Below are 14,416 nucleotides of genomic sequence, written 5' to 3' on the forward strand. Positions count from 1 at the left end.
GCCCCCCGCCGCAGCTCGCGCTCCGCTTTGGAGCGCGCCCCTTTCCCAAAGCCAGCCGTGGGGCGGCCTGCCCCTGGCTCCGGGACGGGGCAGCGGTGTCCCTCCCGCTCTTCCCAAGCCGAGGTCTCGGAACGAGCTCGCCCTGACCACTATCAGTAGTGAGAGACCCCCGGCCCAGGCCTGCTGGTGCCCATGGGCGCGGGATGGCGCCCGGTACGTCTCGTCTCTGTCCCCTGCGAGGCGCGTGCCCGGGAGGCTTGGGCTCAGGGGCTCGTGTGTGCATGTGTGAGCGGGGCGCGGGAAGGGGGCCTCCTGTAACGTGCCCGTGTGTTTGTCACTGTAGTCAGAAGGGACAGGCGAGCCGCCCGGGGCCCGGAGCCCGGAGAGAGCCAAGAGCCCAGAACCGCTGCTCAATGGCGAGAGCCAACCGCTGGCCCCGGCCCCGGCCCCGGCCCACCCCGCCAATGGCCTGGGAGCCCCTGGGGCGGGCGCCGAGGCCCAGCCGGAGCCCCCGGGCGAGGAGAGCCAGGGCCTGTCCCGGCGGCGAGTGGTGAGGGTGGTCCGGAAGGTGGTGCGCAAAGTCCTGCCTGGTGAGGACGCCGGCAGCGCCAGGGAGCCGGGGAGAGATGCCAAGTCCCCTGAGCCGACCAGGAAGGACGAGAAGGCTCCCCCGAGGGTGGCGTCTCCCCCCGCCGTGCCGGAGCCCAAGGGGACGGGCTCCAAGGACGAGCTCTCGGTGGGGCTGCGAAGCCTGATGTCCCGCAGCAAAACTAAACCGCACCGGCCCCGCCAACGGCCAGCGGAGAAGGTCGAGGCGGAGAAACCTCCCCAGCCGCAGAGCCCCCCCGCGGGGCCGGACCCCAAGGCACAGCCCCAGAGACAAGCCAAGGTACGTGCAGTGTGTGCGCACTGGCCGCAGTGCATGGCGCCGTGTGTGTCCGGCGGTCACCGCTGACCTGCCTGTGAGCGCCGTGTGCGTCCGGCCGTCACCGCTGACCTGCCTGTGAGCGCCGTGTGCGTCCGGCGGTCACCGCTGACCTGCCTGTGAGCGCCGTGTGCGTCCGGCGGTCACCGCTGACCTGCCTGTGAGCGCCGTGTGCGTCCGGCCATCACCGCTAACCTGCCTGTGAGCGCCGTGTGCGTCCGGCGGTCACCGCTGACCTGCCTGTGAGCGCCGTGTGCGTCCGGCGGTCACCGCTGACCTGCCTGTGAGCGCCGTGTGCGTCCGGCGGTCACCGCTGACCTGCCTGTGAGCGCCGTGTGCGTCCGGCGGTCACCGCTGACCTGCCTGTGAGCGCCGTGTGCGTCCGGCGGTCACCGCTGACCTGCCTGTGAGCGCCGTGTGCGTCCGGCTGTCACCGCTGACTGCCTGTGAGCGCCGTGTGCGTCCGGCGGTCACCGCTGACCTGCCTGTGAGCGCCGTGTGCGTCCGGCGGTCACCGCTGACCTGCCTGTGAGCGCCGTGTGCGTCCGGCGGTCACCGCTGACCTGCCTGTGAGCGGCGTGTGCGTCCGGCGGTCACCGCTGACCTGCCTGTGAGCGCCGTGTGCGTCCGGCGGTCACCGCTGACCTGCCTGTGAGCGCCGTGTGCGTCCGGCGGTCACCGCTGACCTGCCTGTGAGCGCCGTGTGCGTCCGGCGGTCACCGCTGACTGCCTGTGAGCGCCGTGTGCGTCCGGCGGTCACCGCTGACCTGCCTGTGAGCGCCGTGTGCGTCCGGCGGTCACCGCTGACTGCCTGTGAGCGCCGTGTGCGTCCGGCGGTCACCGCTAACCTGCCTGTGAGCGCCGTGTGCGTCCGGCGGTCACCGCTAACCTGCCTGTGAGCGCCGTGTGCGTCCGGCGGTCACCGCTAACCTGCCTGTGAGCGCCGTGTGCGTCCGGCGGTCACCGCTAACCTGCCTGTGAGCGCCGTGTGCGTCCGGCGGTCACCGCTGACCTGCCTGTGAGCGCCGTGTGCGTCCGGCGGTCACCGCTGACCTGCCTGTGAGCGCCGTGTGCGTCCGGCCGTCACCGCTAACCTGCCTGTGAGTGCCGTGTGTTCTGGTGATTACTGTTAACCTGCCTGTGAGCGCCATGTGCGTCCGGCGGTCACCGCTAACCTGCCTGTGAGTGCCGTGTGTTCTGGTGATTACTGTTAACCTGCCTGTGAGCGCCATGTGCGTCCGGCGGTCACCGCTAACCTGCCTGTGAGCGCCGTGTGCGTCCGGCGGTCACCGCTAACCTGCCTGTGAGCGCCGTGTGCGTCCGGCGGTCACCGCTGACCTGCCTGTGAGCGCCGTGTGTTCTGGTGATTACTGTTAACCTGCCTGTGAGCGCCATGTGCGTCCGACGGTCACCGCTAACCTGCCTGTGAGTGCCGTGTGCGTCCGGCGGTCACCGCTGACCTGCCTGTGAGCGCCGTGTGCGTCCGGCGGTCACCGCTGACCTGCCTGTGAGCGCCGTGTGCGTCCGGCCGTCACCGCTGACCTGCCTGTGAGCGCCGTGTGCGTCCGGCCGTCACCGCTAACCTGCCTGTGAGCGCCGTGTGCGTCCGGCGGTCACCGCTAACCTGCCTGTGAGCGCCGTGTGCGTCCGGCGGTCACCGCTGACCTGCCTGTGAGCGCCGTGTGCGTCCGGCGGTCACCGCTGACCTGCCTGTGAGCGCCGTGTGCGTCCGGCGGTCACCGCTGACCTGCCTGTGAGCGCCGTGTGCGTCCGGCCGTCACCGCTGACCTGCCTGTGAGCGCCGTGTGCGTCCGGCGGTCACCGCTGACCTGCCTGTGAGCGCCGTGTGCGTCCGGCGGTCACCGCTGACCTGCCTGTGAGCGCCGTGTGCGTCCGGCGGTCACCGCTGACCTGCCTGTGAGCGCCGTGTGCGTCCGGCGGTCACCGCTGACCTGCCTGTGAGCGCCGTGTGCGTCCGGCGGTCACCGCTGACCTGCCTGTGAGCGCCGTGTGCGTCCGGCGGTCACCGCTGACCTGCCTGTGAGCGCCGTGTGCGTCCGGCGGTCACCGCTGACCTGCCTGTGAGCGCCGTGTGCGTCCGGCCGTCACCGCTAACCTGCCTGTGAGTGCCGTGTGTTCTGGTGATTACTGTTAACCTGCCTGTGAGCGCCGTGTGCGTCCGGCGGTCACCGCTCATTGCCTGTGAGCGCCGTGTGCGTCCGGCCGTCACCGCTCATTGCCTGTGAGCGCCGTGTGTGTGTCCGGCGGTCACCGCTCATTGCCTGTGAGCGCCGTGTGTGCGTCCGGCCGTCACCGCTCATTGCCTGTGAGCGCCGTGTGTGCGTCCGGCGGTCACCGCTCATTGCCTGTGAGCGCCGTGTGCTGCGGGGATGGGGGTGGCTCTCGGCTCTGTTCCAGCGCTGGGCGCCCGTGGGCCGGGCCCGACTGACCTTTCTCCGCTCCGCATGGGCACAGGGGCGTGGGGGTGCTGCGTGCTCCTGCTCCCGGCAGTGTGCGGGTCCGGGCTGGAGCTGGGACCTTTCCCCTCCCGGCCCTCGCGGCGGCTGGGAGTGGGGGGACAGAGCTCGCGCCCTCCCCGTTGCTGAGACGCTGCGTTACAGGGGCTCGCGGGGCAGGCTGGGCGGGTGTCTGGGGGAGCCAGGCCCTTGTGCCCTGGCCCGCTGCTCCAAGCCCGGGCCACTTAGTGCCTCTCCCTCTCTCCCGGCCCCTCTTGGGTGCCCTTCGGCTCTCAGGCGAGGCGCGGAGCCGGGGCCCTTCCTGCCCACGGCGCTGGGTGGCCCTGGGATCATGCTGCCCTGCCAGTTTGGAGCGTGAGCTCCGGGCCCCTGGCCGGGCGTGGGGCGACCTCGCAGGCCCGGCATGCGCTGTGCGGAGGGGGAGTCTCCTTCCCGGGATTCCTAAGGAGCCCCCCCCACGCCAGCACCCCCGACTGACCCGGCTTGCCCACGCAGGAGCCCCGGCCGGCGGAGACGCAGCTGCCTGCCCCGGACGCTGCGGCAGGACCCCCCCAGCCGGCGTGTGCGGTGAGCGGGGGGTGAGGCCGGCAGGCGGTCTGTGGTCAGGGAGGCAGCACCCGGCGAGGCTCTGTGCTCGAGTGCCCGAGAGGCGGGGCTGGCGCGAGGGCGCCCATCATTCAGGCAGTGGCGGCTGGGCGGGGCAAGGGGCTGGCGTCCGTCCGTGGGGCATCAGGCCCCCCTAGGCATGGCTGAGAGGCTGTGGGTGCCTGTCCCCAGGGGGGCGCCTGGTTTCTGGGGCGCTGTCTGGCTCGTGCCCTGCCCCCAGTAGCGGGGGGCGCGCCTGGCACAGTGGCTCTGGGGCCACTTGCATGTCCACAAACGGGGTGTGACGGGCCGGGCTGGATCTGGGCACCGCTCAGGGCGAATTGCTCAAATGCGGGGCTCCTTACGGCCCCTGACTGGAGACCTTCCCCAATCGACCACAAACCAGCCGCACCGAGCGCTCCAGCTGCCTGCCTGGCCAGCCAGAAGCCTCACGAGCAAACCCCTCTGGCACCCCAGCTCTCTCCGTGCCCCTAAGAGCCCCGGGCCCAACACAGGTGAGGGGTTATAGACCCCAACCTCACCTACCCCGAACAGGCTCTTCCGGTCCCCAGACACCAGCCCCAGTCCCCGATCGATTTACACTCTGGATCTTACCCACGAATCACGCTGGGCCAACCCTTTAGAATCTGCCATCCAAAGGTTTCTTACTGCAAGAGAGAAAAGCACGAGAGCGAGGTTGTTAAAGTATCACACACGACGTGCAGCGAACCTCCCAGGTCTCGACGCAGGCTCTCGCAGAGAGGTTACAGCTGCTGGCTTAAAAGTCTCTGGTTACATCCTATGTCGGGATGGGTCCACGGTTCTTCCCGGCCCGTAGTTCCCTGCGAGGCTGCGTCTGGGATTCGGAGCCAATCCGAAGACCCCCATGGAGGGTGCCACGTGGCATGTTTATATCCCTTCCTCCGTGTCCAAGCTGGACAGTCACATGGTCCATCGACCTACCCTGGTGTCCCAAGTCAGCAGCCGCTCTCCTGGCTGGCTCAGACATCTAGACATTCCTCAGGTGCGGATTGGCACCCAGAGCCGCATCGGCCCCTTGCTGACTAGCGTAGCCGTCGGCTGAGCCCCGCTTGCCCACTGCTCCGCCTCACACAGGGCACGTGTAACTCCACACACAGACCTTGTGCAGTCACAGGGATAGCCTGTGCACAGTCATAAGAACATAAGAACGGACGTACTGGGTCAGACCAAAGGTCCATCTAGCCCAGTATCCTGTCTGCCGACAGTGGCCAGCACCAGGTGCCCCAGAGAGGGTGGACCGAAGACAATGATCGAGCGATTTGTCTCCTGCCATCCCTCTCCAGCCTCTGACAGACAGAGGCCAAGGACACCATTTTATCCCCTGGCTAATAGCCTTTTATGGACCTAACCTCCAAGATATTATCTAGCTTCTCTTTAAACTCTGTTCTAGTCCTAGCCTTCACAGCCTCCTCTGGCAAGGAGTTCCACAGGTTGACTATGCGCTGTGTGAAGAAGAACTTTCTTTTATTAGTTTTAAACCTGCTACCCATTCATTTCATTTGGTGTCCTCTAGTTCTTCTATTTAGGGAACTAATAAATAACTTTTCTTTATCAGCCCTCTCCACACCACTCATGATTTTATAGACCTCTATCATATCCCCCCTCAGTCTCCTCTTTTCTAAACTGAAAAGTCCCAGTCACTTTAACCTCTCCTCATATGGGACCCGTTTCAAACCCCTAATCATTTTAGTTGCCCTTTTCTGAACCCTTTCCAAGGCCAAAATATCTCTTTTGAGGTGAGGAGACCACATCTGTACACAGTATTCAAGATGTGGGCATGCCATAGTTTTATACAGGGGCAGTAAGATATTCTGGGTCTTATTTTCTATCCCTTTCCTAATAATTCCTAGCATCCTATTTGCCTTTTTGACCGCCGCTGCACACTGTGTGGAAGTTTTCAGAGAACTGTCCACGATAACTCCAAGATCTCTTTCCTGGTTTGTCGTAGCCAAATTAGCCCCCATCATACTGTACGTATAGTTGGGGTTATTTTTCCCGATGTGCATTACTTTACATTTATCCACATTACATTTCATTTGCCATTTTGCTGCCCAATCACTCAGTTTGGTGAGATCTTCTTGGAGTCCCTCACAGTCTGCTTCTGTCTTGACTATCCTAAACAGTTTTGTATCATCTGCAAACTTTACCACCTCACTGCTTACCCCTTTCTCCAGATCATTTATGAATAAGTTGAAAAGGATTGGTCCCAGGACTGACCCTTGGGGGACACCACTAGTTACCCCTCTCCAATCTGAAAACTTACCATTTATTCCTACCCTTTGTTTCCTGTCTTTTAACCAGTTCTCAATCCAAGAAAGGACCGTCCCTCTTATCCCATGACCATGTAATTTACACAAGAGCCTTTGGTGAGGGACCTTGTCAAAGGCTGTGTCCAGACTCAGGGGTTTTTTCGAAAAAAGTAGCCTTTTTTCGAAAAAACCTCACCTGCGTCCAGACTCAAGCCACATTCTTTCGAAATTAAATCGAAAAAACGCGGCTTTTCTTTCGATGGCGGTAAACCTCATTTCACGAGGAAGAACGCCTTCTTTCGAAAGTTCCTCTTTCGAAAGAAGGCGTTCTTCAATGTAAATAGGGCTTCTTCGAAAGAGAGCATCCAGACTCACTGGCTGCTTTCTTTCGAAAAAGCAAGCTGCTTTTTCGAAAGTTCAACGTGCAGTCTAGACGCTCTCTTTCGAAAGAGGCTCTTTCGAAAGTATCTTTCGAAAGAGCCTCTTTCGAAAGAGGCTTGCAGTCTAGACATAGCCAAAGGCTTTCTGAAAATCTAAGTACAGGCAGTCCCCGAGTTACGCGGATCCGACTTATGTCGGATCCGCAGTTACGAACGGGGTTTGCTCCGTGTCTCCCTGGTCTGCTGGGGGGGGGGGGGGCGCAGCTACTATATCTACTGGATCCTCCTTGTCCGCATGTTTGTTAACCCCTTCAGAGAACTCTTAACAGATTAGTAAGGCAGGATTTCCCTTTACAGAAACCACGTTGACTTTTGTCCAACAAATTATGTTCTTCTACATGCTTCACAATTTTATTCTTTACTATTGTTTCAACTAATTTGCTGAAGTTAGACTTACCGGTCTGTAATTGCCAGGATCGCCTCTACAGCCCTTTTTAAATATTGGTGTCACATTGGCTACCTTCCAGTCATTAGGTAGAAGATACCTTCCAGTCATTAGTCCATAGAAGATAGGCTTTCATTTGACACCCCACATGGCCCCCTTTGTACCAACGTTTGGGGCAACACCCCCCCCGGTGGGCGCAGCAGTGATCTTTAGAGTCCGATAACATGACACGGGGCCTGAGCCCAGGCTGCTGGGGCGTGCAGACCGCGGGAGCCCGAACGGGTCTGTGCCGTGCGAGCGCAGCTGAGCCCCCGTGCGCTGGCCTGGGAGCTGCTGGCACCAACAGCCTGGCAGCTACCGCCCCAGGGGCCACAGAGTCCCTCCCCCCCACACTCAGCCCCCCTAGATACCCCTCCCCCCACTGAGCAAGGCAGCTCCGGTCTCTGTCTGGACAGGGCAGGCTTGGCGGGCGGGCGGCAGCCTGCATCCCCGGCAGGGCCTGGGGGCCAGGGAGCCCTGGGTGTGAGGGGGAGGCTATTGCCCAGGCTTGGTAGCGTGCGGCACAAGCGCCGAGCCCTCGCCCCCCCGCATGCTCCCTCCGCCTCGGTCTGCGGGCTCCAGCTGCGCCCTGCGCCCCCTCTGCAAAGCAGCTGCCCACCCGCCCGCCTCGCTGAGCGACACTAACGCTGCTTTGCCCTTTAGGCTGAAGCCGGCCCCGGTTCCCAGCTGAGCCCAGCCGAGGAAGCTCACAGGAGGCTGGAGAGGATCTTCGTGGCGTCTGTAATGCCAGGAGTTAGTCCCCGTGCCCGCGTGCATGCGCCTGCCCCGCCCGTGCCACCCGCCCGGACCCAGCTGGCTGCCTGGCTGCGTCTCGCTGCCCTGGGCGTCTCCGTGGGCTGGGGAGCTGCCGCACGGAGGCACCTCAGGCCTCTCGGCCCTGCTGCCGGGCCTGGTCTCCGCCTTGGAGGCCCGGAGCCCCATGTGCCCCCTCCCCGGACCCCGCGTGCAGCACTTACGCACCCGCTGCCCACGCGAGCTGGGGGCTGGCTCGGCAGCTGGTTCCCTGCCACGCAGGAGGGGCCCGCTTGCTCCCTGCCCCTTCTCTGCACAGCAGGGCCCTCTGGTTCCTGGGCGGGCGGGAGCTGGGCTGGCTCGGGGCCAGGCTGCCTTGCTCCGGGTGTGGAAGAGGGGCGCTGGGCAGGCTGCTGGAGGAAGGGCGTTCCCCCGAGGTGTCTGCCGCCCCCCAGGCTCTGCTGGTGCCCCTGCTCCGGAGGGGGGGGGGAGACGAGCCTGGCACGGGGCCCCCCCGGCCTTCACTTGCATTGATGCCAGCTGGCCTGTGGGCCCGGAGTCGCGTGAGCGGGTCTGCAGCCGGGCTCTGGAGCTGCGCACCCCACCAGCGCTGCCGGCTTTCCGGGGCCCCGGCTCGGGGCAGGCCCGTGCTGGGAGTGGAGGTTGAAGCGCTCTGGTCCGGCGGGGGGAGTTCGCCGGGGGGGGCCAGGGTTCCCGCCGTCCCATGAAGTTTGTCCGTCGCCCCCAGTCCGGGCTCTGGGCCGTGTCTGCGCTCTAGGTCACCCCAAAATGTCTCCCCAGAGCCCAGCCATGCTGCTGGACAATAGCGACCCCCCGTGGGCCGGCGGGGTGTCTGGCTCGGCGCGGCTCAGGGCCCGAGGGTGCCGGCCGTGCGAGGCCTGGCCTGTAGCAGGGCCGTGGATTGCCAGGGGGTGACCCGCCTCCTGCAGGCTGGGGGCCGGGCTCAGAGGTGGGCCCGGCTAGAGCACTGGCTCTCCGACACCCAGCCTGGCCAGCGGGAGGGAGACTCAGGCGGGCGCTGGGCCGGGGGGGCAGGGTGCCCTGGGGGCGGCCTGCAGCCCCGGGGCTCCGAGCCAGCCTGGCCTCACGCCCTGGGCGCCTCGGTCCTGGCTGCCCCCGCACGGGCGTTGGGCCGAGTCCGGGGCAGCAGCGCGGCTCCTGCTGCCCCTCGGCGGCTGCGCTGGGACTCAGCTGCTGCCCAGCCGGGTGGGTGGTTCCTCGGCTGCCCCCGCCGTGGGGCAAGCAGCCGGTTTGAGACGTGGCGGTGGGGCTGGCCCCCTCCAGGGTCGCTGGCCGGGCTGTTTCCTTCGACTCTGCTTATCTGCCCCTCTCTCTTTTCCTTCCGCCTGCCTTGCCTTGCTGCGCTAGCTGGAGCCGGGGGCCTCCCTGCCCACTCAGAGCCAGGTAGGGTACTCCTGCCCCCCGGAGCGCTCTGCTCCCGCCGCCGAGCTCCCGCCGCCACCTGTCTGCCTCTGGGCCGGCGTCTGGGCCCGCGCCTCCTGCTGGAGCGTAAGGCTTTCTCCTCGCCGGCTGCCGTGCGCCAGGCCGGGTGGACCCCCTGGGTTAGGCGCCGGGTGGCCCGGCACGCCTGCGGGGGGGAATTGGCTGCCCATCTTGCGGAGCTGCCCAAGGGCTGCCCGTGCGTCCCTGGCTGCAGACTGACTTGCTCGTCTCTGGGCCGGAGCCGAGGGGAGCTCACGCCAGGGGGTGGCCCGGCCGCGGGGCGCGACGAGAAATGCCGCTCAGTGGGGGGCGGGAGGCCCGGGCGTGGGAGCGGCTGGGAGCCGTTTCCCAGCAGGGGGCTGCACGCGGGCCGCAGTCCGGTCCTCCCCGCTCAGGGCCCGTGGGCTGAATAACGCCGCGCCCACGCGGCCCCACCTCTCAGCGCGTCGCCCCAGCCTGGCCAGGGGCGCCCGTCTGCTCCTCGCCCCGCCCTCGGGCTGCCCACTTGGCTTAGCTGCTTTGTGTGCCGCCACCCGGTGGTCGGCGGGGAAGCTGCGCCCCTGCCGGGCTGGCGGGGCCGTGGGTCGGAGCCCCCGGTCTGGGGGGTCCCCGGGCACAGCTGGGGTTCGCTGCGCCCAGTGTGCCGCCCTGTCTGGGCCTTGGAGCCTCGTCCTCCGGCCCGGCCCAGCCCCCATGCCGGGCTCCGTGCAGCCGCGCCGTCTGGGCAGGGCCGGGGGCCCTTCGCCCTTCGGGGGCGTCCCTGCCTGGGCTGCAGAACAGGCCCTTCTCGCCCCTCCCCAGCCCCCCTCCAGCGCCTCGTCTTCCCAGCACATTGGCTGGCTGGGGCGGGGGCTCCCCAGCAGGGGGCACTGGAGGTCACGGCCCCGCCCCGCCAAGCGCCGGGCACTGCTGGTCACTGCGCCCCTCACGGCAGCCTGGGCCCCTCGACCCCTGTGGGGCCGCATGGCGGGGGCAGGTCGGCCGGTTTTAGCCCCTTCACCTCCATTCGCTTCTCAGCGGCTTCCTGCTCTCTGCGCCTTGGGGGGCGGGGGCGAGAGGCCTTAACCCTGAACCCTTCTCTCCCTCTCACCCGCTGGCCTCCGCAGGGACAGGCAGACGATGCCCCGGCAGCCACCTGCGGCCCGGCCCCTGCTGCATCCCAGGTTTGGCTGCTCGACCGCCCCAGCCTCCCTGCGGGTGTCCGGGCATTGGCTGGATGCAGCTCCCCTCCTGCCCCGCCTGTGCGCATGGCCCCGGGCAGCCCCGGCCGGGAACAGGCGGCGTGGGGGAGGCGTGGGGGGGCCCCGGCCGGGAACAGGCGGCGTGAGGGAGGCGTGGGGGGGCCCTGTGCGTATGAGCTGGGGCCGCCCCGGCCAGGAACAGGCGGCTTGGGGAGGGGGACTGTGCGCATGGCCCTGGGCAGCCCCATCCAGGAACAGGCGGCTTGGGGAGGGGGACTGTGCGCATGGCCCTGGGCAGCCCCGTCCAGGAACAGGCGGCTTGGGGAGGGGGATTGTGCGCATGGTCCTGGGCACCCCTGGCCAGGAACAGGCGGCTTGGGGAGGGGGACTGTGCGCATGGCCCTGGGCACCCCTGGCCAGGAACAGGCGGCTTGGGGAGGGGGACTGTGCGCATGGCCCTGGGCACCCCGGCCAGGAACAGGCGGCTTGGGGAGGGGGACTGTGCGCATGGCCCTGGGCACCCCGGCCAGGAACAGGCGGCTTGGGGAGGGGGATTGTGCGCATGGCCCTGGGCACCCCTGGCCAGGAACAGGCGGCTTGGGGAGGGGGACTGTGCGCATGGCCCTGGGCACCCCTGGCCAGGAACAGGCGGCTTGGGGAGGGGGACTGTGCGCATGGCCCTGGGCACCCCTGGCCAGGAACAGGCGGCGTGGGGGCCCTGTGCGCATGGCGGGGGTCGCTTTGTGAGCTCGGGGGCTGGGTTGCGGCACGGCTGTGCTGTGCTCTCCTTGCCCTGCGCGGGGTCCCGTGGCTTGGCGTTTCGGGGCTGTCCCTGCGTGAGGCTGCGCGGTGGGGGGCTGTGTTCCCGGCTGCCCAGCCCTGCTCTCTTGGGGGCCTGGCTGCGGCTGGGAGGGGGGTAACGGGCCAGTCCCCCGGCCCGACGTGAGGCTGGTGAGCGCTGCTGTCACCCCGGCTGCGCTGGATGGGGGCATGGGGCGCTGCCAGGCGCTGTCCTGTGGGGCAGTAGGGACCAGCTTTACCCCCGCCAAGCCCCCGGGGTCTGGCTGTTCCCCGGGCGGGGGCCTGGGACGGGGCAGGGCCCGCTCACACAGCCCCAGTGGCGGGGGGCGCAGGGGCAGAGGTGGTGCTGGTCCCCCAGCCCGTGCCGTGACCCCTGCCCTTCCCCCCCAGCAGGCGAAGACGGAGGAGCAGATCGCCGCGGAGGAGGCCTGGTATGAGACAGACAAGGTCTGGCTGGTGCACAGGGATGGCTTCTCCTTGGGTGAGTACGGGGGTCTTGGCCGCCGGGCAGTGCCGCACCGTGGGGCTAGACCCTGCTCGCCCGCTAGCATTGCGGGGGCGCCCAGCCTGGCTCTGACCCGCCGGCGACAGGGGCCCTTTGCCGTGAGAGTGGCTCCGCCCCTGTAGGGCCCGGCACGGTGCCCAGCAAGGCCCCTGGCGCCTGCATGTCCTGTGCCGAGCCGCCTGGCCGCAGCGCCAGAGCTCCGCCACTAGGGGTCAGCGTGTCCCCGTGCACGGGAGGCGGGGGGGCGATGGTGCGCGGAGCTTGCTCACGCCTGGTGTGTTCCTTGGGCAGCGAGCCAGCTGCGAGCCCAGGACGCCAGCGCGCTGCCCGAGGGGAAGGTGCAGGTGAGACTGGACCACGATGGGGCCCTGCTGGAAGTGGACGAGGATGACGTGGAGAAGGTGGGAGCCCCGGACCCTCGTGGGGGGCAGGGCAGGCAAACGGCTCAGCCCCAGCCTGGGGTCCCCCCTTAAGGCCCCAAACCAGCCACCCCAAGCAAGGAAGCAGCACGACCCCTCCCTTCGGACACCCCAGCGCTCCCTGTGCCCCCCCAACCCCCCTCTCACAGGGGAGAGGTTCTAACCCATCCCCCACCTCCCCTCAGACACCCCAGTGCTCCCTGTGCCCCCCAGCCCCACCTTACACAGGGGAGAGGTTATAACCCATCCCCCACCTCCCCTCAGACACCCCAGTGTTCCCTGTGCCCCCCAGCCCCCCTCACACAGGGGAGAGGTTATAACCCATCCCCCACCTCCCCTCAGACACCCCAGTGTTCCCTGTGCCCCCCAGCCCCCCTCACACAGGGGAGAGGTTATAACCCATCCCCCACCTCCCCTCGGACACCCCAGTGCTCCCTGTGCCCCCCAGCCCCCCTCACACAGGGGAGAGGTTATAACCCATCCCCCACCTCCCCTCAGACACCCCAGTGTTCCCTGTGCCCCCCAGCCCCCCTCACACAGGGGAGAGGTTATAACCCATCCCCCACCTCCCCTCGGACACCCCAGTGTTCCCTGTGCCCCCCAGCCCCCCTCACACAGGGGAGAGGTTATAACCCATCCCCCACCTCCCCTCGGACACCCCAGTGCTCCCTGTGCCCCCCCAGCCCCACCTTACACAGGGGAGAGGTTAGAACCCATCCCCCACCTCCCCTCGGACACCCCAGTGCTCCCTGTGCCCCCCCAGCCCCACCTTACACAGGGGAGAGGTTAGAACCCATCCCCCACCTCCCCTCGGACACCCCAGTGCTCCCTGTGCCCCCTCAGCCCCACCTTACACAGGGGAGAGGTTAGAACCCATCCCCCACCTCCCCTCACACACCCCAGTGCTCCCTGTGCCCCCCCAGCCCCACCTTACACAGGAGAGAGGTTATAACCCATCCCCCACCTCCCCTCGGACACCCCAGTGCTCCCTGTGCCCCCCCAGCCCCACCTTACACAGGGGAGAGGTTATAACCCATCCCCCACCTCCCCTCGGACACCCCAGTGCTCCCTGTGCCCCCCCAGCCCCTCCTTACACAGGGGAGAGGTTATAACCCATCCCCCACCTCCCCTCGGACACCCCAGTGCTCCCTGTGCCCCCCCAGCCCCTCCTTACACAGGGGAGAGGTTATAACCCATCCCCCACCTCCCCTCGGACACCCCAGTGTTCCCTGTGCCCCCCCAACCCCCCTCTCACAGGGGAGAGGTTCTAACCCATCCCCCACCTCCCCTCAGACACCCCAGTGCTCCCCTGCCACAGCCAGCCAGGTGAGGGGTGTGCCGTAGTGGGGGGGTTGTTACGTTCACTCTTTGCTCTGTTGTGCTGTGTGTGTCCCTCAGTCCCCCCCCAGCACTCTCTGCATGGGGGGGAGGGGCTGGGCATGACTCCCTGCAGGTGTGTATCGGGCCAGACACCTGGGGGCCAGACCGGGGATAACAAGGGAGACAAAGGGCAGGCGGGGCTGCCCCAGGCTGGGGGAGGGGCCCGGGGGAAGAGTCAGTCAGAGGGGGCTTAGGGCAGCAAAGGGGGTTCAGGGCCCGGGAGGAATAAGGCCGCCTGCCCTGGCTCCTGTGCTAACATCGCTCCTCAGCTGCGCTGTGTCCCTGTCCCCCCGCCGGCTGAGTCCCGTCTGGCTGCGGGTGGGGGTGCAGTGTCGGGGACCCCAACGCTCTGCGACAAGCCCCCGACCCTGCACCCCCGTCCGCAGCCGGGTGTGACTCTCCCCGGCCAGCAGAGCAAACGGGTTTATTGCGTCTCCGAGGACCAGCCCAGCGTAGGCTTGATGCAGGCCTAGGGCCCTTGGGGGGAGGGGTTCACAGGCCCCTGAGCCCCCCAGACTGGTGTTCTGCCTGACCCCGCCTGGCCTCTCCCCCGCGTCCCCAGGCGAACCCTCCGTCCTGCGACCGGGTGGAGGACCTGGCCAACCTGGTCTATCTCAACGAGTCGAGCGTGCTGCACACGCTGCGGCAGCGCTACGGCGGGACCCTGAGCCACACCTACGCCGGGCCCGCCCTGCTGGTCGTCAACCCGCTCAGCCCCCCCTCCATGTACTCCGAGAAGGTAAGCGCTGCGCCCGCCGCCGGGTCCCGCAC

At 67.0% G+C, this 14,416-nt stretch overlaps 1 protein-coding gene across 28 annotated transcripts in view; it reads left to right on the forward strand.

The window, feature by feature from the left end:
- MYO18A (myosin XVIIIA) overlaps positions 1 to 14,416 on the forward strand; it is a 94,040-nt gene that overhangs the window by 24,817 nt on the left and 54,807 nt on the right. For 7 of the 28 annotated variants that reach the window (XM_089772126.1, XM_089772127.1, XM_089772115.1 and 4 more), the window contains 6 exons: positions 7,806 to 7,895; positions 9,285 to 9,425; positions 10,466 to 10,522; positions 11,732 to 11,822; positions 12,138 to 12,247; positions 14,208 to 14,384. In XM_089772126.1, coding sequence (XP_089628252.1) covers positions 7,806 to 7,895; positions 9,285 to 9,425; positions 10,466 to 10,522; positions 11,732 to 11,822; positions 12,138 to 12,247; positions 14,208 to 14,384 — 666 coding nt within the window. Of the gene's footprint in view, positions 1 to 343; positions 890 to 3,897; positions 3,970 to 7,805; positions 7,896 to 9,284; positions 9,426 to 10,465; positions 10,523 to 11,731; positions 11,823 to 12,137; positions 12,248 to 14,207; positions 14,385 to 14,416 lie in introns of all 28 variants that reach the window. The other 21 variants (XM_075904548.2, XM_075904559.2, XM_075904560.2 and 18 more) reach the window with 17 other exon arrangements.

This window comes from Pelodiscus sinensis, chromosome 21, assembly GCF_052426305.1.
Source record: "Pelodiscus sinensis isolate ZL-2025 chromosome 21, ASM5242630v1, whole genome shotgun sequence".
Taxonomy (NCBI): domain Eukaryota; kingdom Metazoa; phylum Chordata; order Testudines; family Trionychidae; genus Pelodiscus; species Pelodiscus sinensis.